This window comes from Heterodontus francisci, chromosome 48 (assembly GCF_036365525.1).
Source record: "Heterodontus francisci isolate sHetFra1 chromosome 48, sHetFra1.hap1, whole genome shotgun sequence".
NCBI lineage: Eukaryota > Metazoa > Chordata > Chondrichthyes > Heterodontiformes > Heterodontidae > Heterodontus > Heterodontus francisci.
Genome location: NC_090418.1, coordinates 5,245,329 through 5,269,538, shown reverse-complemented (window position 1 = coordinate 5,269,538; position 24,210 = coordinate 5,245,329). Strand labels below are relative to the sequence as shown.

The window sequence follows — 24,210 nt, the reverse complement described above, 5'->3', positions numbered from 1 at the left end:
GGAAGGAACTTTATATAGCCCCTTACCACATCCTAAAGTGATTTCAAGCTGATGGATTAATTCGGAAGTGCATTCACCAAATTGTACACAGCAAGGTCCAACAAACAGCAAATGAGGGAGGGATAATCTGTTTTTGATGGTGTTAGTTGTCGGAGGAATGTTGTCCAGAAACTCCCCTGCTCTTCAATTAGTGACATGAGATATTTTCCATTCATCTGAGCAGACAAACAGGTCCTCAGTTTAACATCTCACCCGAAAGTCAGCACATCCGACAGTGCAGCACTCCCTCAGTATTACACTGGGAGTGTCAGCCTGGATTCTGTCCTCAAGTCTCTGGGGTGGGATTTGAACCCACTTACTCAGAGGTGAAAGTGCCACCCACTGAGCCATCTTGGATGGAACATCAAAGCCAACACTCCCACTTCTAGTCCTCTTCCTATTAAAGTGATGAAACCAGGCAGGCGGGTTCCTTGCCTTCTCCAAGTTTGCAAGATTAGCAATAGGTCCAGGATGTGCACAGTCCACGGAGTGCTCTTCTGGCTGGCCTTTCGCTGTTTGTAAACTTGATCACATCCAAAAACTGCTGCCCCGTACCCCAACTTGCACTGAGTCCCCTTGATGCATCATCCCTCTGTTTGCTGACCAACATTGGCTCCCAGTCCAACAACGCCTCATGTTTAAATTTCTCGTCCTGGGGTTCAAATCCTTCCAGGTCCTCCTCCCTATCTCTGTAACCTCCTGCAGTCGCACAACCCTCCGAGATCTCTGTGCTGCTCCAATTCTGGGATCTTCGGCATGCCTGATTTTCGTCTCTCCACCACTGGCGGCCGTGTCTTCAGCTGCCTGGGCCCCTAAGCTCTCCGCCCCTCTCCCCTCCTTTAAGACGCTGCTTAAAACTGACCTCTGACCAAGCTTTTGGTCACCTGTTCCAATATCCCCTTATAGAGTCATTTAGAGCACAGACGGAGGCTGTTCAGCCCATTGAGTCTGTTGGCTCTCTGTGGAGCATTCCAGTCAGTCCCATTTCCCCATTCTATCCCCAACGCCCTGCAAGTTTATTTTCCCCAAGTGCCCATCCAATTTCCTTCTGAAATCATTGTCTCTGCTTCCACCATGGCTAGCTGTCAAATTGTGTCTTGATTATGGCTCCTGTGATGATTCAGTCACATTAAAGGTGCAGCAAGTTGTCAATGTTTAAATAATTACATTAGTGATAGCTGCTCAGGGCGTTTGTAAAGCTAATTTTCCTTTTCACGACTCTGGGGGATATCCTGATTGATTGAAAGATTCGAACCCATAATTGCTGGGGGTGGGGAGGAAAGTGACAGCTCCCTGATCTGGAATGATGTGGGAGGAGCCAGACAGGAAAAGTTGGAAAGGAACTGAAACAGTCTGATTTCATAAATTTAAGAGGAAGGGGAGCAGGAGGTTGCGGTGAGTTGGCTTCCCTGTGCTGGGCCGATCTGCCGTTTGGGAGGCAAGGGAGGACTGGAGGAAACCCTGAGACCCGAACCGAAAACGACACCCCTCTGGTGAGTTTCTCGCTTCGGAATTAAATCCAGACAGACTCCTTTGCCTGATGTTAAACTCTGCACCCGGAAGTTACACAAGACTGAATATACCATATATCTATTTTTTAAACAGTGGAAGTTAAGAGACTTCCTGCAATGTCTAGCAGTGAAGGAGTTGGCTCAGGTTTATTAGTGATTTTTTTTAAGGGGGTAGTGGGGACTGGCTTGTAGGGGAATCAATATAAATACTTCATTGGCTGTAACGTGACCTGAGACGTCCTGAGGTTGTGAAAGGCGCTATAGAAATGCAAATCGTTTGTTTATTATAAGCTATTTATTTTAAGGTTGAAGAGCTTATGGCCTGATTTCACTTGTAAATGGTCACTCTCTAATTGTGAGATTATGCTCCCTTTTTTCTGGATTTCACCATCAGAGGCAGTAGTTGATCAGATCACTGCTTCATCTTCTGTATTCAAGAGAATCCAAGCCAGGTTTAGGCAACCTGTTCTTGTAATTTAACCCTCTAAACCCCGTTATCATGTCCCATCGTGTATGTGCTGTCTCTCCCTACAGTCCCTGTTACCAATAAGAGTTGTCACTTTGAATCATTTCAGAATTTGGGAAAAGGAGATAAAGGGTTAATTGACTCTGATACCCCAGTTTCAACACTGTTAGTTTTGCCTTTCACCTTACCATTTAAAATATCCCTCTTCTAAATACCTCTTCCCCCTGAAAAAGACTGTTCTGCTCATGCCATTTTTTTTCTGTCTGGCACTTGTGATCCAAATCCTTCTGACCCATGACTTTCTGATCGGGATGATCTCTGTAACCCTCCTCCAGCCCTTACGACCTCTAAGTTCTCTGCTCTCCTCCAATTCTGGCCTCTTTCCCAAACCTGATTCCCATCGCTCCACCATTGGCGGCCGTGCCTTCAGCTGCCTGGGTCCTCAGCTCTGGAATTCCCTCCCCAAACCTCTCCGCCTGCCTCTCCTCCTTTAAGATGCTCCTCAAAACCTACCTCTTCGACCAAGCTTCTGGTCACTCATCCTAATATCTCCTTGTATGGCTTGGAGTTATCAATGTTTTTATTGATAACTCTGCTGTGAAATGTCTAGGGACGTTTTACTCTTAAAGATCATAGTCATTTGTGGCACAGACGGGGGCCATTCGGCCCATCGAATCCATGCTGGCTCTCCGTGGAGTGTAATCAGTCCCACTCCCAGGCTCAATCCCCATAGCCCTGCAAGTCTATTTCTCTCAGGTGGCCATCCAACTTCCTCTTGAAGTCATTGATCATCTCCGCTTCCACCACCCTCGTGGGCAGCGAGTTCCAGGTCATTACCACCTGCTGTGTAAAAAAAAAGTGCTTCCTCACATTCCCCCCCTGCATCTTTTGCCCAAAAATTTCAATCTGTGTCCCCCTAGTCCTTGGACCATTTGTTAATGGGAGCAGTTTTTCCTTGTCTAACTTATCTAAGCCTGTCATAATCTTGTACATTTCTATTAAATCTCCCCTCAATCTCCTTTGTTCTAGGGGGAACAAATACAGCTTTTCTAATCAAACCTTCTAACTAAAATCCTCCATCCCTGGAATCATTTTAGTAAATATACAAATGCAACCCACTGAGGCCAAAGCTACCTCTCTGACCTGATGATCTCCTATCCCTCTCTCTCTTAGGTTCTAGAAGTATGGTATGGATTCAGGAGGAGAATGGTTCAGTTCCCTGATATCTCGCCTGGACTCTGACCAATCAAAGCTCCCTGAGCAAAAGCCAGCGGTGAGACTGGGATCTGGTTCCTCGGAAGACGATGAGGGTTTTCAGGACTGCGAGCAGAAGATGACCGAGGATCGGGGAGGTGTGAGCCAGGGGAGCTCGGAGGCCGGGCAGGAGACCCGAAGGGAGCTGAATGGCCTCCTGGTTGGTGGGACCAACGGCACCAATCCGGCAGCAGGCCGCTTGGCGCAGAGGAACAATTCCACTCGGGCGCCGGCCAAGCCAACTGAAGCTCCTCCAGTGCCGGGGACCTCATCGCCAGAGGGAGCAGAGAACGAGTTGCCCATCATGAACTGGGAAGCCCTGGAGAATCACATTGCTGGCCTGCAGCTGCGGGAGAATGAGAAACAGGCGCGAGAACGGTGCCGCAACCCAACCGTTGCCACAGATCAGTCGGTGAGAGGGCTTTGGGTGTTGATTCGGTCAGTCATGTATCTTGATAACCTGGAAGCCCGTTGCCATGAGAGAGAGCATCTAAACTAAACTTGTGAGAAAGCCAAAATGAAACCAGAAATTGCTGGAAACACTCAGATGGTCCAGTAGCATCTGTGGAGAGAGAAACAGAGTTAATGTTTCAGGCAAAAAGTGGGGGAGCACTGCTCCCATTTTCTTCAGACAGCAGCTGTTGCTAATGGTTCTGCTGTTGCCATTTACACCTCCTCTAGACCCATCTTTTGTTTCTTTCCTTGTCCCGTTACCACGGGGCGGCACAGTGGCGCAGTGGTTAGCACCGCAGCCTCACAGCTCCAGGGACCCGGGTTCGATTCTGGGTACTGCCTGTGCGGAGTTTGCAAGTTCTCCCTGTGTCTGCGTGGGTTTCCTCCGGGTGCTCCGGTTTCCTCCCACACGCCAAAGACTTGCAGGTTGATAGGTTAATTGGCCATTACAAATTGCCCCTAGTATAGGTAGGTGGTAGGGAAATATATAGGGACAGGTGGGGATGTGGTAGGAATATGGGATTAGTGTAGGATTAGTATAAATGGGTGGTTGATGGTCGGCACAGACTCGGTGGGCCGAAGGGCCTGTTTCAGTGCTGTATCTCTAAACTAAACTAAACTAAACCATCTCCTTTTGCCTTACACCATCATCCCTTTTGTCATTTAATCTCTCCGCCTTCCACCCTATCACAGACCTTCTCTTTTGTTCTCTTCCCCCCCAACTTCCCCTGCCTCTGTACTTATTTAAAACCGATCACATCTCTAATTTTTTCCAGTTTTGATGAAAGGCCATCGAGCTGAAATATAAACTCCGTTTCTCTCTCCCACAGATGCTGCCTGACCCGCTGAGTATTTGCAGCATTTTCTGTTTTTATTTCAGATTTCCAGGATCTGCAGTATATTTTTCCTGTTTTACCAATGAGGGGCTGTCAGAGAGTGAGCTTCACTCCACTTACTCAAGCCCGGAGAACCTATGCTCAGGTTGGAAAGAGTTAAGGTTGAGGGTGCCCACATTTGTATGGAGGTAAATGCGTGCCTTTAACTGGCTCTTACTGTCCAGCTCACTGGCAAACTTCTCGATGCATGTCTGTCAGTGTGCGACACCGGGTTTCTGGAGCTGAGTGGGAAGGAGTCTGTGCTTCTATGAACAAGACCAGTTTGCCAGTCAACGGTGCCATGAGCAACTCGAGGTCTGGCTCAAGTGTCTGGAGCCCAGGTCTGCTCAGGGAATTAACATCACCAAGCCTCCATCTTGGTTGCAAACTGACCCTGAGTCGAGTCCTCAACCCTCTCCTGTCCCCAAGAATTTATTGATCAGAAAGACTGGGAATTTATTTACTAAAACTAGGATGAAAGAATTGATGGACATGTTCAAAGTCTTTTACTAGCATGTAAATAGTAAGCGGGTTGTAAAAAGTGGGGTGTGGCTGATTAGGGACAAAGAGGTAATTTATGCTTAGAGGCACAGGGCGGGGCTTAAAATACTTAATGAGTACTTTCTATCAGTGTTTACTCAGGAAGAGAATGCTGACAAAACATTGGTAGAAGTGGAGATTTTAGAGGTAATGGATGAGGTGAAAATTGATCGGCGGGATGTACTGGAAAGGCTGACTATGTTTCGGGTAGATAAGTCACCTGGCCCAGATGGCTTGCATCTTAGGTTGCTAAAGGAAGTGGGGGTTGCAGATAGCAGAAGGGCTTGCCATAATCTTCCAGTCTTCCCTAGATACAAAGGAGGTGCCAGAGGATTGGAGAGTGGCAAATGTGACACCCTGATTCAAGAAAGGGTGTAAGAACAGCCTGAGCAACTACAGGGCAGTTAGTTTAACATTAGTGGTGGGTAAGGTTAGAAATAATAGTCAGGGGAAAAAAATCAACAGGCACTTGGAGAGGTTTGAGTTAATTAAGGAGAGCCAGCACATATTTGTAAAAGGCAGATTGTGCTTGACTAATCTAATTGACTTTTTCTGATGAAATAACAGAGAAGGTTGATGAAGGGAAACAATGAATGTTGTTGATACGGATTTTAAGAAATACAAAGTGCCACATAAAAAGCTGGTTACCAAAATTGAGGCTCATGGAATAGGAAGGTCAGTGTCAACTTGGATAAAAAGAACAATAGGCTTAAGGAAGGAAACAGCGAGTTGTAGTAAATGGTTGTTTTTCAGACTCAAGGATGGCAGACGCAAGGTGTTCCCCAAGGGTCAGTGCTGGGACCACTGCTTTTGTTTGATATACACAAATGACTTGGATATTGGAATACAAAGTAAAATTTCAAAATTTGCTGATGATATCAAACTTGGAGGTGTGGCAGACAGTGAGGGTGATGCAAATCAGCTGCAACAGGACATAGATATTAAGACAGAGAATCGTGAGGTGATGCATTTTGGCAAAATGGATAGGAAGAGGCAATATAGACTAAATGGCACAGTTCTAAAGAGTGTGCAGGAACAGAGGAACCTGGGGGTGCATGAGCATCAATCTTTAAAGGTGGCAGGACATATTGAGAGAGTAGTTAGCAAAGCATATGGGATCTTGGGCTTCATAAATAAAGGCATACGGGAAGTTATGCTCAACCTTTAGAAAGCTCTGGTTCGGCCACAGCTAGGGTATTGCGTCCAGTTCTGGTCACCACACTTTGGGAAGGATGTGAGGGCCATTGAGAGGGTGCAGAGGAGATTTACCAGAATGGATCCAGGGATGAGGGATTTTAGCGACAAGGTTAGGTTGGAGAATCTGGGGTTGTTCTCCCTGGAGCAAAGGAGATTGAGGGGAGATTTGATAGAGGTGGACAAGACTATGACTGGTTTAGATAAGGTAGACAAAGAAAAGCAGTTCTGATCAGCTGATGATACAAGGACCCGGGGAACACAGATTCAAGGTTTTGGGCAAGAGATACGGGGGGGTGCCTATGAGGGGGGAGATGCCTGTGAGAAAATGAATAATTTCAAAAGAAAATTGGATGGGCACTTGAGGGAAATAAACTTACAGGCTACGGGAATAGAGCCGGGGAATGGGACTGACTGGAATGTTCTACAGAGAGCTGGCATGGACTCAAAAAGAACAAAGAACAGTACAGCACAGGAACAGGCCATTCAGCCCTCCAAGCCTGTGCCGATCTTGATGCCTGCCTAAGCTAACACCTTCTGCACTTCCGGGGCCCATACCCCTCTATTCCCTTCCTATTCATATATTTGTCAAGATGTCTCTTAAACGTCGCTATCGTATCTGCTTCCACCACCTCCCCTGGCAGCAAGTTCCAGGCACTCACCACCCTCTGTGTAAAAAACTTGCCTCGCACAACCCCTCTAAACTTTGCCCCTCGCACCTTAAACCTATGTCCCCTAGTAACTGACTCTTCCACCCTGGGAAAAAGCTTCTGACTATCCACTCTGTCCATGCCGCTCATAACTTTGTAAACCTCTATCATGTCGCCCCTCCACCTCCGTCGTTCCAGTGAAAACAATCCGAGTTTTTCCAACCTCTCCTCATAGCTAATGCCCTCCAGACCAGGCAAGATCCTGGTAAACCTCCTCTGTACCCTCTCCAAAGCCTCCACGTCCTTCTGATAGTGTGGCGACCAGAATTGCACGCAATATTCTAAGTGTGGCCTAACTAAGGTTCTGTCCAGCTGCAACATGACTTGCCAATTTTTATACTCTATGCCCCGACCGATGAAGGCAAGCATGCCTTATGCCTTCTTGACTACCTTATCCACCTGCGTTGCCACTTTCAGTGACCTGTGGACCTGTACGCCCAGATCTCTCTGCCTGTCAATACTCCTAAGGGTTCTGCCATTTACTGTATACCTCCCACCTGCATTAGATCTTCCAAAATGCATTACCTCACATTTGTCCGGATTAAACTCCATCTGCCATTTCTCCGCCCAAGTCTCCAACCGATCTATATCCTGCTGTATCCTCTGACAATCCTCATCACTATCCGCAACTCCACCAACCTTTGTGTCGTCCGCAAACTTACTAATCAGACCAGCTACATTTTCCTCCAAATCATTTATATATACTACAAACAGCAAAGGTCCCAGCACTGATCCCTGCGGAATACCACTAGTCACATCCCTCCATTCAGAAAAACACCCTTCCACTGTTAACCTCTGTCTTCTGTGACTGAGCCAGTTCTGTATCCATCTTGCCCGCTCACCTCTGATCCCGTGTGACTTCACTCGATGGGCTGAATGGTCTCCTTCTGTGCTGTTATGTCTCTGAGGGGTCTGGACAGAACAGATAGGGAGAAGCTGTTCCCATTGGCTGAAGGGTTGAGAACCAGAGGACACAGATTTAAGGTGAATGGCAAAAGAACCAATGGAGACGTGAGGAAAATCTTTTTTTTAACACAGCGAGTGGTTCGGATCTGGAATGCAGTGCCTGAGAGTGCGATGGGGGCAGACCCAATTGTGGCTTTCAAAAAGCAATTGGATAATTATATGAAAAGAAAAAATTTGCAGGGCTACTGGGAAAAGGTGGGTGGGGGGGGGAGTGGCGGGATGGGACGAGGAGATGCTCTTGCAGAGAGTTGACACAGACATGACGGGCCGAATGGGCTCCTTCTGTGCTATAGTGATTCGATGATTCTGTGATGAAGTGGAGGATGTGGGGGAGGTGATAGTAGGACCTATGTACTCAGTGGAATACCTCTTCATGCTATTTTATTTCCACCCCCCACCTCTTATGTTAGTTTACAGAGGGGAGGAAGCCCGGGTTTATAGGGGCAGAGTGTCCAAACCTGCCTGGGGTTGGGTGGGGGGAGAGTGGGGATGAGCTGTTAGATATGAGTCTCAGAGAGACGGTAGTATCTATGAGAGTATTACATTAAAGGGTTATGATGCTGTTCACTTTTACCTTCCAGCCCTTGGGAAGGAGAAAGATGGATGGTGGACATAGGTTCACGTCCTGGGAAAGAGCTGACAGCAGTAGATGGCAGACGACGGGCTTTAGCTGCACATCACGGTAAGGAGCAGGCTGTGTTTTCTGGTCATGATTTCCTGTCAGTCAGTTTTACCCCGGAGCCAAGATGGGGCAAATGCCTGAGGGTACTGAGTACTGAGGGAGCGCCGCACGGTCGGAGGGACGGCACTGAGGGAACGCCGCACGGTCGGAGGGATGGCACTGAGGGAGCACCACAGGGTCGGAGGGACGGCACTGAGGGAGCACCACAGGGTCGGAGGGACGGCACTGAGGGAGCACCACAGGGTCGGAGGGACAGCACTGAAGGAGCACCACAGGGTCGGAGGGACGGCACTGAGGGAGCACCACAGGGTCGGAGGGACGGCACTGAGGGAGCACCACAGGGTCGGAGGGACGGCACTGAGGGAGCACCACAGGGTCGGAGGGACGGCACTGAGGGAGCACCACAGGGTCGGAGGGACGGCACTGAGGGAGCACCACAGGGTCGGAGGTGTTATCTTTTGCACGAGATGCTAAACCAAAACCCCGTCTGTCCTAACGTAAACGAATCCCGAAAGCAGGGGAGTTCCCCCTGGTGTTCTGGGGCCAATATTTATCCATTAACCAACATCAGTAAAACAGGTGATCTGATCATTGTCAGATTGCTGTTTGTGAGAGCTTGCTGTGCACAAATTGGCTGCCGAGTTTCTTGTATTACAGCAGTGACTGCACAAATGCAAAGTCCTTTCAAATGAACCCAGGAAGCATCAGGAGTAATTCTACCCATCAGCTCCCTCAGTGCTGCCCCTCGGACAGTGCGGCGCTCCCTCAGTGCTGCCCCTCCGATGGTGTGGCGCTCCCTCAGTGCTGCCCCTCCGACAGTGCGGCGCTCCCTCAGTGCTGCCCCTCCGACAGTGCGGCGCTCCCTCAGTGCTGCCCCTCCGACAGTGCAGCGCTCCCTCAGTGCTGCCCCTCCGACGGGGCGGCGCTCCCTCAGTGCTGCCCCTCCGACAGTGCAGCGCTCCCTCAGTGCTGCCCCTCCGACGGGGCGGCGCTCCCTCAGTGCTGCCCCTCCGACAGTGCAGCGCTCCCTCAGTGCTGCTCCTCCGACAGTGCGGCGCTCCCTCAGTACTGCCCCTCCGACGGGGCGGCGCTCCCTCAGTGCTGCCCCTCCGACAGTGCAGCGCTCCCTCAGTGCTGCCCCTCCGATGGGGCGGCGCTCCCTCAGTGCTGCCCCTCCGACAGTGCAGCGCTCCCTCAGTGCTGCCCCTCCGACGGGGCGGCGCTCCCTCAGTGCTGCCCCTCCGACAGTGCAGCGCTCCCTCATTGCTGCCCCTCCGACGGGGCGGCGCTCCCTCAGTGCTGCCCCTCCGACGGGGCGGCACTCCCTCAGTGCTGCCCCTCCGACAGTGCGGCGCTCCCTCAGTGCTGCCCCTCCGACAGTGCAGCGCTCCCTCAGTGCTGCCCCTCCGACGGGGCGGCGCTCCCTCAGTGCTGCCCCTCCGACGGGGCGGCGCTCCCTCAGTGCTGCCCCTCCGACAGTGCAGCGCTCCCTCAGTGCTGCCCCTCCGACGGGGCGGCGCTCCCTCAGTGCTGCCCCTCCGACAGTGCAGCGCTCCCTCAGTGCTGCCCCTCCGACGGGGCGGCGCTCCCTCAGTGCTGCCCCTCCGACGGGGCGGCGCTCCCTCAGTGCTGCCCCTCCGACAGTGCGGCGCTCCCTCAGTGCTGTCCCTCCGACAGTGCGGCGCTCCCTCAGTGCTGTCCCTCCGACAGTGCGGCGCTCCCTCAGTGCTGCCCCTCCGACGGGGCGGCACTCCCTCAGTGCTGCCCCTCCGACAGTGCGGCACTCCCTCAGTGCTGCCCCTCCGACAGTGCAGCGCTCCCTCAGTGCTGCCCCTCCGACAGTGCGGCGCTCCCTCAGTGCTGCCCCTCCGACAGTGCGGCACTCCCTCAGTGCTGCCCCTCCGACAGTGCGGCGCTCCCTCAGTGCTGCCCCTCCGATGGGGCGGCGCTTCCTCAGTGCTGCCCCTCCGACAGTGCAGCGCTCCCTCAGTGCTGCCCCTCCGACAGTACGGCGCTCCCTCAGTGCTGCCCCTCCGATGGGGCGGCGCTTCCTCAGTGCTGCCCCTCCGACAGTGCAGCGCTCCCTCAGTGCTGCCCCTCCGACGGGGCGGCGCTCCCTCAGTGCTGCCCCTCCGACGGGGCGGCGCTCCCTCAGTGCTGCCCCTCCGACAGTGCGGCGCTCCCTCAGTGCTGCCCCTCCGATGGGGCGGCGCTCCCTCATTGCTGCCCCTCCGACAGTGCAGCGCTCCCTCAGTGCTGCCCCTCCGACAGTACGGCGCTCCCTCATTGCTGCCCCTCCGATGGGGCGGCGCTTCCTCAGTGCTGCCCCTCCGACAGTGCGGCGCTCCCTCAGTGCTGCCCCTCCGACAGTGCGGCGCTCCCTCAGTGCTGCCCCTCCGACGGGGCGGCGCTCCCTCAGTGCTGCCCCTCCGATGATGCGGCGCTCCCTCAGTGTTGGCACTGGCAGTCTCGGCTTGAATTATGTTCTTAAGTCTCAAGGGGAGAATGCTGCCAACTGAGCCATGGCTGAGAGCAGCCACTGACTCGGGGCCCAGTGCTGCTCAAATCCTTCACAACCATGAAACCTCAATGATCCCTGGTGTTTGTTTCTGTCTCTCTCAGATTCCACAGTCGGGTCAACTTACAGTTGTGTTTTATCAACGAGAGTAGCAGTGAGAGTGACACTGAGGAACCAGTTAAGGGAGCCTCAGCAACGCCACCTCCTCAGGTAGGAAGACCAAACCCTTGAGCTTTCGATCCTTTTTGTTTGATAGTGAGGTGAAAGGTCATTCCTGCTGCCATTGCAGAGGATGAAGACCCTCCTTGTGAGATAAAGTCAGTGCGATTTGGGTCAAAATTCATGCTTTGCTGCAGTCGTTAAGTAACCTTGCGATGACCCGTTGAGACTTTGACCCCTCGAGCCAAGGATGAGTTGGAGCCCAGGGACAAATGATGAGGTTTCAGCCCACCGGCTCAGTCATTCCATGTGATGTTGATAAAATCCGTCAGGAAACAGAAGATTTTAAAAGTTTATTCTGATGAAATTCTTTAATGACCTTGGCTTAGAATCATAGCATTACGGGATGGTTGCAGCACAGAAAGAGGCCATTCGGCCCATCGTTTCCATCCTGACTCTCTGCAAGAGCTTGGGTGTACGGGACATAATTTCAACGTATGCAGATGACACAACGCTCAGCAATGTAGTATAAACTGTGAGGAGAATAAGAACGTTAGGACCCAGCTGGAAGATTGCGTCCAGTTCTGGGCACCACACTTGAGGAAGCTTGGAGAGGGTGCAGAGGAGATTTACCAGAATGGTACAAGGGATGAGGGATTTCAGTGACGTGGAGAGACTGCGATTGATCTCAGAGCAGAGAAGGTTAAGGGGAGATTTAACAGAGGTGTTCAAAATGGCGAAGGGTTTTGATGGAGTAAATAAGGAGAAACTGTTTCCGGTGGCAGGAGGGTCGGTAACCGGAGGACACAGATTGAAGATAATTGGTAAAAGCACCAGAGGGGGAGAGGAGGAGCCTATTTTTAATTCAATGAGTTGTTGTGATCTGGAACGCGCTGCCCGAAAGGGCAGTGGAAGCAGATTCAACGGGAACTTTCAAACGGGTAATTGGGTAAATACTTGAAAAAGAAAAATTTGCAGGGCAATGGGGAAAGAGCTGGGGAGTGGGACCAATTCATTGGCTCTTTCAAAGAGCCAGCACAGGCACGATGGGCCAAATGGTCTCCTGTTCTGTATGATTCTGTAATCCTTGTGCTGACCAGGCGTGTGTGAATTTTTCCAGGTGGCTGCAGATGAGGACGGGCCCACGAAGGGAAGTCTTCTTTCCCGCAAGAAGGAGCTGGAGAGTGAGGCGAAGCGAGGCCTCGCCCTGGTAAAGAGGCAACTCGACCTTGAGAGGCAGAAGCAGCAAGTGCGTGCAGCCTCCGAAAGGGTGAGCTACGGTCATCTCGTTCACCGTGACCCGGTCAGGATGAGAGCGTTCGGGGGAGGGGCATGGTTCTGAGCATATGGCTTCCATCGGCCTTCAACCTCTGAAATACATGTGACTGTTATGTAGTGTTGGCCTTGACTCACTGGGCAGCGCTCTTGTCTCTGAGTCAGAAGGTTGTGGGTTTGAGACCCTCTCCAGAGACGCGAGCAACAACTCCAGGCTGACTCACCAAGAGCCAGTACTGAGGGAGTGCTGCACTGTCGGAGGGTCAGTACTGAGGGAGTGCTACACTGTCGGAGGGTCAGCACTGAGGGAGTGCTGCAGTGTGGAAGGGGCAGTACTGAGGGAGTGCTGCACTGTCGGAGGGTCAGTACTGAGGGAGTGCTGCACTGTTGGAGGGTCAGTACTGAGGGAGTGCTGCACTGTCAGAGGGTCAGTACTGAGGGTGTGCTACACTGTCGGAGGGTCAGTACTGAGGGAGTGCTGCACTGTCGGAGGGTCAGTACTGAGGGAGTGCTGCACTGTCGGAGCGTCAGTACTGTGGGAGTGCTGCACTGTCGGAGGGTCAGTACTGAGGGAGTGCTACACTGTCGGAGGGTCAGTACTGAGGGAGTGCTACACTGTCGGAGGGTCAGTACTGAGGGAGTGCTGCACTGTCGGAGCGTCAGTACTGAGGGAGTGCTGCACTGTGGGAGGGTCAGTACTGAGGGAGTGCACTGTGGGACTGCTGCACTGTCGGAGGGTCAGTACTGAGGGAGTGCCGCACTGTCGGAGAGGCAATACTGAGGGAGCACCGCATGTTCAGAGGGGCAGTACTGAGGGGGTGCCGCACGGTCAGAGGGGCAGTACTGAGGGAGTGCCGCACGGTCAGAGGGGCAGTACTGAGGGAGTGCCGCACTGTCGGAGAGGTAGTACTAAGGGAGTGCCGCACGGTCAGAGTGGCAGTACTGAGGGAGTGCCACACGGTCAGAGGGGCAGTACTGAGCACTGTCGAAGGGGCATCTTTCAGATGAGATGTTAAACTAAGGTCCCATCTGTCCTCACAGATGGAGGTAAATGATCCCACAATCATTATTGTGAAGAATAACAGTGGGGAATTCTCCTTGGGGCCAATATTTATCCCTCAATCCATATCACTAAAACAGATGGTTCGATCGTTATCATGTTGCTATTTGTGGGATCTTGCTGTGTGCAAACACCTGTCGTGTTTCCGACATCCCAACAGTGACGACACTTCAAAAAGCACTTCATTGGCATGAAAGCACTTTGGGATATCCTGAGGTTGTGAAAAGCACTATAGAAATGCAAGTTCTTTCTTTCATCTGTCAAGTCCTTTGTAGAATTAATTTTTTTCTTCCTCAGTCCAAAGACAACCAGGGTAGGGAAGGACCTCTGGGACTGAGTGACCTGCAGGAGATGACCATAGCACAGCTTCAGAACCTGAAAACCAACATCTTCACCCAAATTCACTGTAAGTCTGTGATTCTGAGTGGAGACGATAGGGTTGGGGTTGGGGAGGGGTACCTGTCCTGGGAATGTTTAATCGGGACAGTGCAGAGGGAGCTTTACTCTGTATCTAACCCCTTTTTTTTTCAGGTGGCCTTTCTACCCCAGGCCCCTTTTATATATTTTATTTTGTGGGGGCCTTTATTCCTCAGGCCCCCTTTATATACATATTTATATTTTTAAAAATAACTTTGTTAAAACAGATAAATAAACCAAAAACTCAAATTAAGATGCCATTCTCGGTATCGACGATGTACTCCAGTCCCTCCGGTGCCCACCGGTCGCGGAAGGCCTCAAGCGTACCGGCGGACACCGCACGCTCCTTCTCCAGGGACACCCGGGCACGAACGTAACTGCGGAAGAGGGGCAGGCAATAAGGGAGGACAGACCCCCCGACGGCCCGCAGCCTGGACCTGTGAATTGCCACCTTGGCCAGGCACAGGAGCAGACCAACGAGGAGATCCTCCTCCTGGCCCATGCCCCTCCTCACCGGCTGCCCAAAGATCAAGAGCGTGGGACTGAAATGCAACCACAACTTGAGGAGCAGTCCCTTCAATTACTCAAAGAGGGGCTGCAACCTCACACATTCCATATATACATGGAACACGGACTCGTCCAGGCCACAGAAAGTACAGGCGGCCTGGCAGTCGGTGAACCTACTTAAAAGTCTATTGCACGGGACTGCTCTGTGCAACACCCTCCACCCCGGGTCCCTGATGTAAAGGGGGAGGACTCCCGCGTAGAGAGACCTCCATCGGGGTTTTCCCTCGCCGCCAGATGGCAACGCGGACCGCCAGGGCGTGTCCGGCCGGCTGACGAAGGCAAGGAAGTGGAGAGTGTGCAGGAGCAGCCCGCACAGGAAACCGCTCCGCGCCGATTGGAATGGCACGGAGGGCATTTCCAAGAGGCGGCTCGGGTTGTGCGGGACCGGCTCCCAAGGAGGGTTTCGGAGCCTGGGTCCGATGAGCAGTTCCAGCTGAGCAGGGGTCAGCTCGGCCTGTATCTAAACCCAAGCTGTACCTGCCCTGGGAGTGTTTGATGGGGACAGTGTAGAGGGAGCTTTACTCTGTATCTAACCCCGTTTTTTTGTTTTTTTTTTAATTTTTAAGGTGGCCTTTATACCCCAGGCCCCTTTTATATTCTTCATGTCGAGGGGGCCTTTATTCCTCAGGCCCCCTTTATATACATACTTATATTTTTAAAATAACTTTAATAAAAACAGAAATAAACAAAAAACTCAAATTAAAATGCCATTCTCGGCATCGACAATGTACTCCAGTCCTTGCGGTGCCCACTGGTCGCGGAAGGCCTCAAGCGTACCGGCGGACACCGCATGCTCCTTCTCCAGGGACACCCGGGCGCGAACGTAACCGCGGAAGAGGGGCAGGCAATCGGGGAGGACGGACCCCCCGACGGCCCGCAGCCTGGACCTGTGAATTGCCACCTTGGCCAGGCCCAGGAGCAGACCGACGAGGAGATCCTCCTCCCGGCCCACGCCCTTCCGCACCGGGTGCCCAAAGATCAGGAGCGTGGGACTGAATTGCAGCCAGAACTTGAGGAGCAGCCCCTTCAAATACTCAAAGAGGGGCTGCAACCTCGCACACTCCGTATATACATGGAACACGGACTCGGCCAGGCCGCAGAAAGTACAGGCGGCCTGGGAGTCGGTGAACCTACTTAAAAGTCTATTGCACGGGACTGCTCTGTGCAACACCCTCCACCCCAGGTCCCCGATGTAAAGGGGGAAGACTCCCGCATAGAGAGACCTCCATCGGGGCTTCCCCTCACCGCCAGATGGCAACGCGGACCGCCAGGGCATGTCCGGCCGGCTGACAAGGGCGAGGAAGTGGAGAGTGTGCAGGAGCAGCCCGTACAGGAAACCCCTCCGTGGCGATTGGAATGGCACAGAGGGCATTTCCAAGAGGCGGCTCGGGTTGTGTGGGACCGGCTCCCAAGGAGGGTTTCGGAGCCTGGGTCCGATGAGCAGTTCCGGCCGAGCAGGGGTCAGCTCAGCCTGTATCTAAACCCAAGCTGTACCTGCCCTGGGAGTGTTTGATGGGGACAGTGTAGAGGGTGCTTTACTCTGTATCTAACCCTGTGCTGTCCCTGTCCTGGGAGTGTTTGATGGGAACAGTGTAGAGGGAGCTTTACTCTGTATCTAACCCCCCATGCTGTACTTGTCCTGGGAGTGTTTGATGGGGACAGTGTAGAGGGAGCTTTACTCTGCATCTAACCCCGTTCTTTTTTATACAGAAGAGATTCCAGTAGAAAAGTCTGTTTATCTTGGCTCCCAGAAATGTGAATCCACCCTCTTACATTGTGGGCTAGATTCCAGAGAGCTGGTTAGAGCAGACATACCAGAGTATGTGAGAGTGTTTGATGGGGACAGTGTAGAGGGAGCTTTACTCTGTATCTAACCCCGTGCTGTACCTTTCCTGGGAGTGTTTGATGGGGACAGTGTAGAGGGTGCTTTACTCTGTATCTAACCCCGTGCTGTACCTGTCCTGGGAGTGTTTGATGGGGACAGTGTAGAGGGAGCTTTACTCTGTATCTAACCCCATGCTGTACCTGTCCTGGGAGTGTGAGTAAGTGCCCAGAATGGAATGTGTTCATTTTCAGACATCCTAAATGCTCCGTCTCTTCCTGCTCCCGCACTGTTACCTCTGATGTTCCGCCAAGCATGTGTCCTTGGCCCCCTTGTATTTCCCATCTACATGCTGCCCCTCGGCAACATCATTCAAGAACACAGTGTTAGTTTCCACATGTATGCTGACGACACCCAGCTCTACCTCGCCACCACCTCTCACTACCTTGGTGTTGACTCCGTGATGAGCTTCCGACCACACATCTACTCCATCACCAAGACCACCTATTTCCACCTCCGTGACTTCTCCCATGCCTCAGCTTATCTGCTGAAACCCTCATTCATGCCTTGGTTATCTCTATACTTGACTATTCCAACACACTCCTGGCTGGTCTCCCACATTCTACCTTCGTAAACTTGAGGTCATCCAAAACTCTGTGTTGCCCAAGTCCCGTTCACCTATCGCCCCAGTGCTTGCTGACCTAGATCGGCTCCCGGTCAAGCAACATCTCGATTTTAAAAATTCTCATCCTTGTTTTCAATTCCCTCCATGGCCTCACCCCCTCCCTATTTCTGTAATCTCCTCCAGCCTCACAACCCTCCGAGACCTCTGCGCATCCCCGATTTTAATCACTCCACCATTGACAGCCGTGCCTTCAACTGCCAGAGGCCTACGCTGTGGAATTCCCTCGCTGCTGAAAACCTACCTTTTTGACTAATACTTTGGCCATCTGCCCTAATATCTCCTTATGTGTCTGAATCTGATTTTGCTTTGTAATGCTCCTGTGAATCACCTTAGGACGTTTTCCATGAAAGGCACCATGTACATATGAATGATTGTCTGTGGTTTAAACCTGTTCTACCTTGTTGTACTGTCATGGTTTAGCTTGAAGCTGTGTTCCAGTTTTCTCTCACCATTGAGCTGTGTAAGCACTGATGGGATCTAAATAACCAGTGCCAACTTGACTTAATCAACACGATTCTACCCTCCTGCGTCAGAAGGTCACAAATTCAAGCCCCAATTCAGAGACTTGGAACACTTAGCTGTAACATTCGTTTTAGCATTCGGGACGTTGCTGGCTGTTTAATAGAACTTATCCTGTTTAGAGCGATTCGAATTGAAAAGCAGAGAAGTGTTGTTAATCTTCTTTCGAACCTTGGTTAGACCACACTTGGAGCACTATGCACAGTTCTGGTCTCCATAGTAGAAAAAGGATGTCAAGGCATTGGAGAAGGCACGCGGATGATACCAGAACTGAGAGGTTCTGCCTATCAGGAAGGTTTGAACAGGCTGGGACTCGTCTCTCTAGAAAAGAGAGGCTGAGGGGTGACCTGATAGAGGCCTTTAACACTATGAAAGGGTTTGATAAGGTGGCCGTTCCTATTTGTCATGGAGATTAAAAAGAGTTGAGGGGAGGGGACCTGAGTAGGACCGGAAAAATATGTTTCACATATCCCACAAAAAAAGGTAAGGCACAGGTAGGACCCGTACAGGTTCTCTGTAGCAACACCTTTTTATTTGGAGGAAGTGGGAAGTGAGTGGAGTTAAAGGAGAAGTTATTCAATGTGAGAAAGAGCTCCACTCTGAGCATATGGAATGCATGACCACAAGGAGAGGTGGCGGTGAGTAATATTGATGAATTTAAGGGGAAGTTGAAGAAGCACATGAGGGAGAAAGGAATAGAAGGTTATGGTGATGGGGTGAGAGGAGGCTCATGTGTTTCGTAAACACCGACATGGATCTGTTGGGCCGAATGGCTTGTTTCTGTGCTGGACATTGCAAGCTCTTAGCCATTGCACTGCAGTTGATGATATAACCACCAGAGGATGGTCTCCTCACAGGAAGCCTTGCCTCTTACCGCTCAGAAATGTGTCCCTGAGCCTCTCACACAACTCATTACATTGTGGGTGCAGTGGGGGTATTAATATTGCTTGTGTGAGTACAAGTAAGCTCTAAACGAATGGGGCAGAGTGGAGAACCCGATTTACCGGAGCCCAGATTGCTGGCCCAGCAGGTAGCACTCATTTTCTCTCCTGTGAGCCAGCAGGTTGTGGGTTCAAGGCCCACCTCCGACCCCTTGAGGGCAAAATCTAGGCTGACGCACCCGGTGAGGGAGCGCCGCACTGCCGGAGGGGGGGCCCAACCCTCCCACCCCCGTCTTCCCTCCCGGGTGGACGTAAAACGTCCCCCACAGATCACTGTTTGGGAGAAGAGCAGTGTCAGTTCTCCCCGGTGTCCTGGGACCAATATTTATCCCTCACCCGACATTATCGCGTTGCTGTTTGTGGGATCTTGCTGTGCGCAGGTTGGCTGCTGAGTTTCCTGCATTGCGGCAGCGAGTGCACTTCAAAGAAAAGTACCTCGTTGGCTTGTCTGTAAAGCACTTTGGGACGTCCTGAGGGGGTGGAAAGCACCGTATAAATTTGTACACAGTCGACAGTCCGTGAAACTGCAGATTTCCCTGTGTTTATTCATTCAGTGCATTAACTTGGCCTAAATCCCAGGCTAGTCATTTAGTATGTGTGGAACTGGGCTTTGGGATATTGTTCTTGTTTTCGACTGTTTGGATTCAGATGGGAATTCTGCTGAATCATAGCCACTGCCATCCCCTCCCCCTACCCTTTATCCTTCCCGGGTTCGCGCCTCTATGTCTTCCTCTCTGGAAATGTTGGCACAATGCCAGGGTCGTTGTTTGTCAGTGACTGAATCAATCAAACTCCATTTTTATCATGGAAAGAGTCCATTCAGCCCATTGTGCCTGTGCTGGCTCTTTTGAAGGAGCTATCCAATCAGTCCCACTCTCCTCACGGCCCTGTAAATTTTTCCCCTTCAAGGATTTCTCCCATTCCCCTTTCGAAAGTTCCTGTTGAATCTGCTTCCCTTTCAGGCAGCGCATTCCAGATCACATCTCATCTCCCCCCCCCCCTCTGGTTCTTTTGCTAATTAACTTAAATCTGTGTCCCTCTGGTTAATGACCCTCCTGCCACTGGAATCAGTTTCTACTTATTTTACTCAATCAAAACCCTTCATGATTTTGAACACCTCTATTAAATCTCCCCTTAACCTTCTCTGCTCTAAGGAGAACAATCCCAGCTTCTCCAGTCTCTCCACAGAACTGAAGTCCTTCCTCCCTGGTAGATCTCCTCTACATCCTCTCCAAGGCTTTGACATCCTTCCTAAACTGTGGTGCCCAGAACCGGAGTCTACTTCTTCTGGCTACTAACTGGTAATTTATAAAGGTTTAGCCTAATGCCCTTGCTTTTGTACTCTCTGCCTCTGTTTATAAAGCTCCCAGTCCCCTGTGCCTTTTTAAGATTTTGACCCTTGATGGTTCAAAGAGCAGGCTCGGTGGGTGGTGACCCCAGCACTGTTGCGTTGTGATTGGTTATTACTGAGCCGGGTCTTGTTCTCCTGCTCAGGCCTCAACACCCAACTGATGGAACTGCTCGAAACTCGCGACGACCTGAAAACCAAGCAAGACGCCATGTTGGTTGAAATTGGAGACTTGACACACTGAGTACAAATGAAGGTGAGTGTATGGGTCACTTAAAGGGGACAGGTTCCTACCATGCTAGCCTTCAAGGGGACAGGTGTCTACAGTGTTAGCCAACACATCTCAAACATCCCTAGTGCGTGTAATGGGTTCCAATGGCTGGTTGGAAACTCTTTCATTGGGAGTGCTACTTTGTTCCCACTTATGTGCTGTTCCATTTACTGGGTGTACTTGGCTCAGTTGATTGCACTCCGTCCTCTGAGTCACAAGGTTCCAGTCCGGAGGGAGTGCTGCATTGTCACAGGTGCCTTCCTTCCGCTGAGAATTTAGTCCACGGCCTTGTCTCTGCACTCCAGTGGCTCAACTGGGTGTTTAAGGGCCTCCGGAAGAGCAGGGAGTTTCCCTGGTGTACCGGTCAACGTCCCTCCCTCAACCAACATGACCGAAAGCAAATTATCCGCACATTTATCTCATTGCTGTTTGTGGGATGTTCCTGGGGCAAAATGGCTGCCGTGTTGGCCAAACAACCGAGAGACTGCCAGGGTTTCAATGTAATAAAATGGTTATCATATACTAACTCACGCCCAATCCTGTTCACCCATCACACACCACCCTTGCTCCCACCGTGCTCGCTGACCTATATTGGCTCCCGGTCCAGCAATGCTTCCAATGCACTCCTGCAATGCTGGCCTCTTGACCATCCCCCGATTTCCATCGCTCCACCATTGGCGGCTGTGCCTTCAGCTGCCTGGGGCCCTAAGCTCTGGAATTCCCTCCCTAAACCTCTCCGCCTCTCTCTCCTCCTTTAAGACGCTCCTTAAAACTGACCTCTTTGACCGAGGTTTTAGTCCTAATGTCCCCTTATGTGGCTCAGTGTCAAATTTTGTTTGATAACACTGTTGTGAAGCGCCTTGGGATGTATTACTATGTTAAAGGCGCTATATAAATGCAAGTTGTCACTATAAGAGCCTTCTCTGGCTCTGATCAATATAGTCGGCGTTAGCCACGAATCAGTAGGTCGTGCTCTCTCTAGCCTCGGAGTCAGAAGGTTGTGTATTCAAGTCCTACTCCAGCGAGTGAGCACATAATCACACTGACTCTCCCAGCGCAGTACTGCGGGAGTGCTGCACTGTCGGAGGTGCTGTCTATCGGATGAGACTTTAAACTGAGGTCCCCTTCTGCCCTTTCAGGTGGATCCTATGACCACTATTTTGAAGAAGAGCAGTGGAGTTCTTCCCGGCGTCCTGGGACAATATTTATCCCCGAACCAAAAACAGACTATCTGGTCATTATCACATTGCTGTTTGTGGGAGCTTGCTGTGCACAAATTAGCTGCTGCGTTTCCTACAACAGCAACTAGACTTCAAAAAGTACTTCATTAACTGTAAAGCAGTGGCGGTGAAAGGCACGATAGAAATGCAAGTTCATGATTTAAATGGCTCCACTGCTCCATGATTAAATTCACCAGCCGTTGTGTGGAGAATCACAGAATGGTTACAGCACAGAAGGAGACCATTTGGCCCATCATGTCTGTGCCAGCTCTCTACAAGAGCAACACGCCTAGTCCCACTCCCTGGTCTTTACCCTGTAGACCTCCAAATTTTTTCTCTTCAGATAATTATCCGATTCCCTTTTGAAAGCTATAATTGAACCTGCCTCCACCACACTCTTGGGCAGTGCACCCCGCATCCTGACCACTCACTGTGGAAAAAGGTTTTTCCCCATGTCGTCTTTGGTTCTTTTGCCAATTGTCTTAAATCGGTGTCCTCTGGTTCTCGACCCCTCCGCCAATGGGAACAGTTTCTCTCTATCTACCCTGTCCAGACCCCTCATGGTTTTGAACACCTCCATCAAATCTCCACTCAACCTTCTTTTCTGGAAGGAGAACTGGAGCTAAGTAGCCTCTTTCTAATACATCTGTTTTTCTCCCTCAGGTTCTGCGTAACTCAACCAAAGAACAACAAAAATGAAGAGGTTTACATGATAGGGATTCTTTTTTGTGATTTTTGTTTTTTTGCGATTTTGCACCTGAGGGGGAGTCTCTGATTCCGGTTTCTGTTTCGGGCAAGTCTGAAAAGTCCCCGGCTACGTGAGGGAGAGGACACTGCGTCTTCAGACCTGTTCAGATCCAAGCGTCTGCTTCAGTGCCGAAGAGGAGGAGGCCATTCAGCCCCCCCCGTGCCTGTTCCGCCATTCAGCGAGGTCACGGCTGATCTGCCCCTTAACCCCATCTGCCCACTTCGATTCCGTTACCCTTAATCCCCTTACCTGTCAGTAATCCAGGCTGACACTCCCACTGCCAGGACTGAGGGAGTGCTGCACTGTTGGAGGTGCACTGTTGGGATGAGGGGTTAAACCAAGGCCCCGTCTGCATTTCAGAGGTACTTCATTGGCTGTAAAAGGCCAGGGGATCCTGAGGGTGTGAAAGGTGCTATAGAAATGCAAGTTATTTCTTTTTGAAGATAAAGTTGGGGGGTGTTCTCTCATTGAGAGATGAACTGAGCTCCTGTGGTTTGGGGGGCTGGGGGGAGCGGGGAGTTATGAAACAAGCCAGGATCCAGGGAAATCCCTGCAACAGCAACAACAATTGCATTTATATAGCGCCCTCAACATAGAAAAATGGTCCCAAGGCTCTTCAATCGAGCATCATCAGAAAAGCACTGAGTCACGTAAGGAGATATTAGGACAGGTGACCGACAGCTTGGTCAAAGAGGTCGAGTTTAAGGAGCGTCTTAAAGGGGGAGAGAAAGAAAGATGGAGATTCCAGAGCTTGAGGCCTAGACAGCTGAAGGCATGGCCGCCAATGGTGGAGCGATGGAAATCGGGGAATGCTCAAGAGGTTTGAATTGGAGGAGGGCAGAGATGGCGAAGAGTTGCATGGCTGGAGGAGATTATGGAGATCAGGAGAGGGTGAGGCCATGGAGGGATTTGGAAACAAGGATGTGAGTTTTTAAATGGAGGCGTTGCTGGAACCGGAGCCAATGTAGGTCAGCGAGCACAGCGTGAAGGGTGAACAGTAAAAAAAAAAAGCTCATGGTCTACAGGGCCACAGTATTACCTGCACTCCTGTATTCCTATATGCATGGGAAACATGGACACTGTACAGCAGACATCTCAAAGCCCTGGAGAGATATCACCAGTGGTGCCCCTGCAAGATCCTGCAAATTCAGTGGTAGGACAGGCGCTCCAATATCAGTGTCCTCTCTCAGGCCAACATCCCCAGTATTGAGGCACTGATCATGGCTAGTCAGTTACATTGCCCGCATGCCTGACACAGGACTCCCAAAACAAGCTTTCTACTCCGAGCTCCGTCATGCCAAGAGGCTACCAGGAAGACAGAGGAAACGTTACAAGGATGTCCTTAAAGCCTCCTTGAAAAAATGTGACATCTCCACTCATTCGTGGGAATCTCTTGCCCGAGACCACCCAAAATGGAGAAGAAGCAGCCACGAAGGTGCCAGCCAGCTCGAACAACGTCGACTTGCCCAGGCAGCGACCAAGTGCAAACAGCGGAAGGAGCGTTTGGAAATTCAGGCATCCCATTCGCTTGCCTCATCGAACACCACCTGCCCCACCTGTGGAAGAGTGCAGATCCAGAATTGGACTATTCAGTCACCAAAGGCCCCCAACCCTGTAGTGGAAGTTAGTCATCCTCTTTCCCGAGGGACTGCCTCAGAAGAAGAAAGGGTGAGCAGGGTCCTTTTCACATTGTTTTATATCTGTTGTGAGGAAATGGGACTGGACTCCTGAGATCTTTGGTAAGATGCCTCGGACCCATGCCTGCTTTGTGCTGATGGAAGGCTTGGCTTGACTGAGGCTCATGTTCTCCTGGTTAGTGCAGGGGCTACTTAAAAAGTCCAGGATGGGTCCAACGCTAACTACCGCCCTGATGATCAAACCTGCATTGTTTTAGAATTCCAGTACTCAACATGAATGATCCATAGAAACCTACAAAATTCTAACAGGACTGGACAGACTAGATGCAGGAA

At 51.2% G+C, this 24,210-nt stretch overlaps 1 protein-coding gene across 2 annotated transcripts; it reads left to right on the top strand.

Annotated features, from left to right (window-relative positions):
• The first annotated feature begins 1,368 nt into the window (after nucleotides 1-1,368).
• On the top strand, nucleotides 1,369-22,692 carry LOC137357298 (schwannomin-interacting protein 1-like). Of its 2 annotated transcripts, XM_068023527.1 has the most exons (8): nucleotides 1,369-1,532; nucleotides 3,190-3,682; nucleotides 8,590-8,690; nucleotides 11,313-11,418; nucleotides 12,488-12,637; nucleotides 14,000-14,108; nucleotides 20,148-20,257; nucleotides 22,156-22,692. In XM_068023527.1, exons 2-7 carry the CDS (start codon nucleotides 3,206-3,208, stop codon nucleotides 20,243-20,245), a joined length of 1,041 nt encoding a protein of 346 aa, XP_067879628.1. In that variant the 5' UTR covers nucleotides 1,369-1,532; nucleotides 3,190-3,205; the 3' UTR covers nucleotides 20,246-20,257; nucleotides 22,156-22,692. The 2 variants fall into 2 exon arrangements, with proteins under 2 accessions (XP_067879628.1, XP_067879629.1); XM_068023528.1 differs by lacking the exons at nucleotides 14,000-14,108; nucleotides 22,156-22,692 and having other exon boundaries at nucleotides 20,148-20,251.
• The last annotated feature ends 1,518 nt before the right edge of the window (nucleotides 22,693-24,210 follow it).

Coding starts and splice junctions, on each gene's coding strand:
- LOC137357298 (XM_068023527.1), top strand. CDS start 3,206: ATGGATTCAGGAGGAGAATGGTTCAGTTCCCTGATATCTCGCCTGGAC. Junction 11,419..12,487: donor CAGCAACGCCACCTCCTCAG/GTAGGAAGACCA, acceptor GAATTTTTCCAG/GTGGCTGCAGATGAGGACGG. Junction 12,638..13,999: donor TGCGTGCAGCCTCCGAAAGG/GTGAGCTACGGT, acceptor TTTCTTCCTCAG/TCCAAAGACAACCAGGGTAG.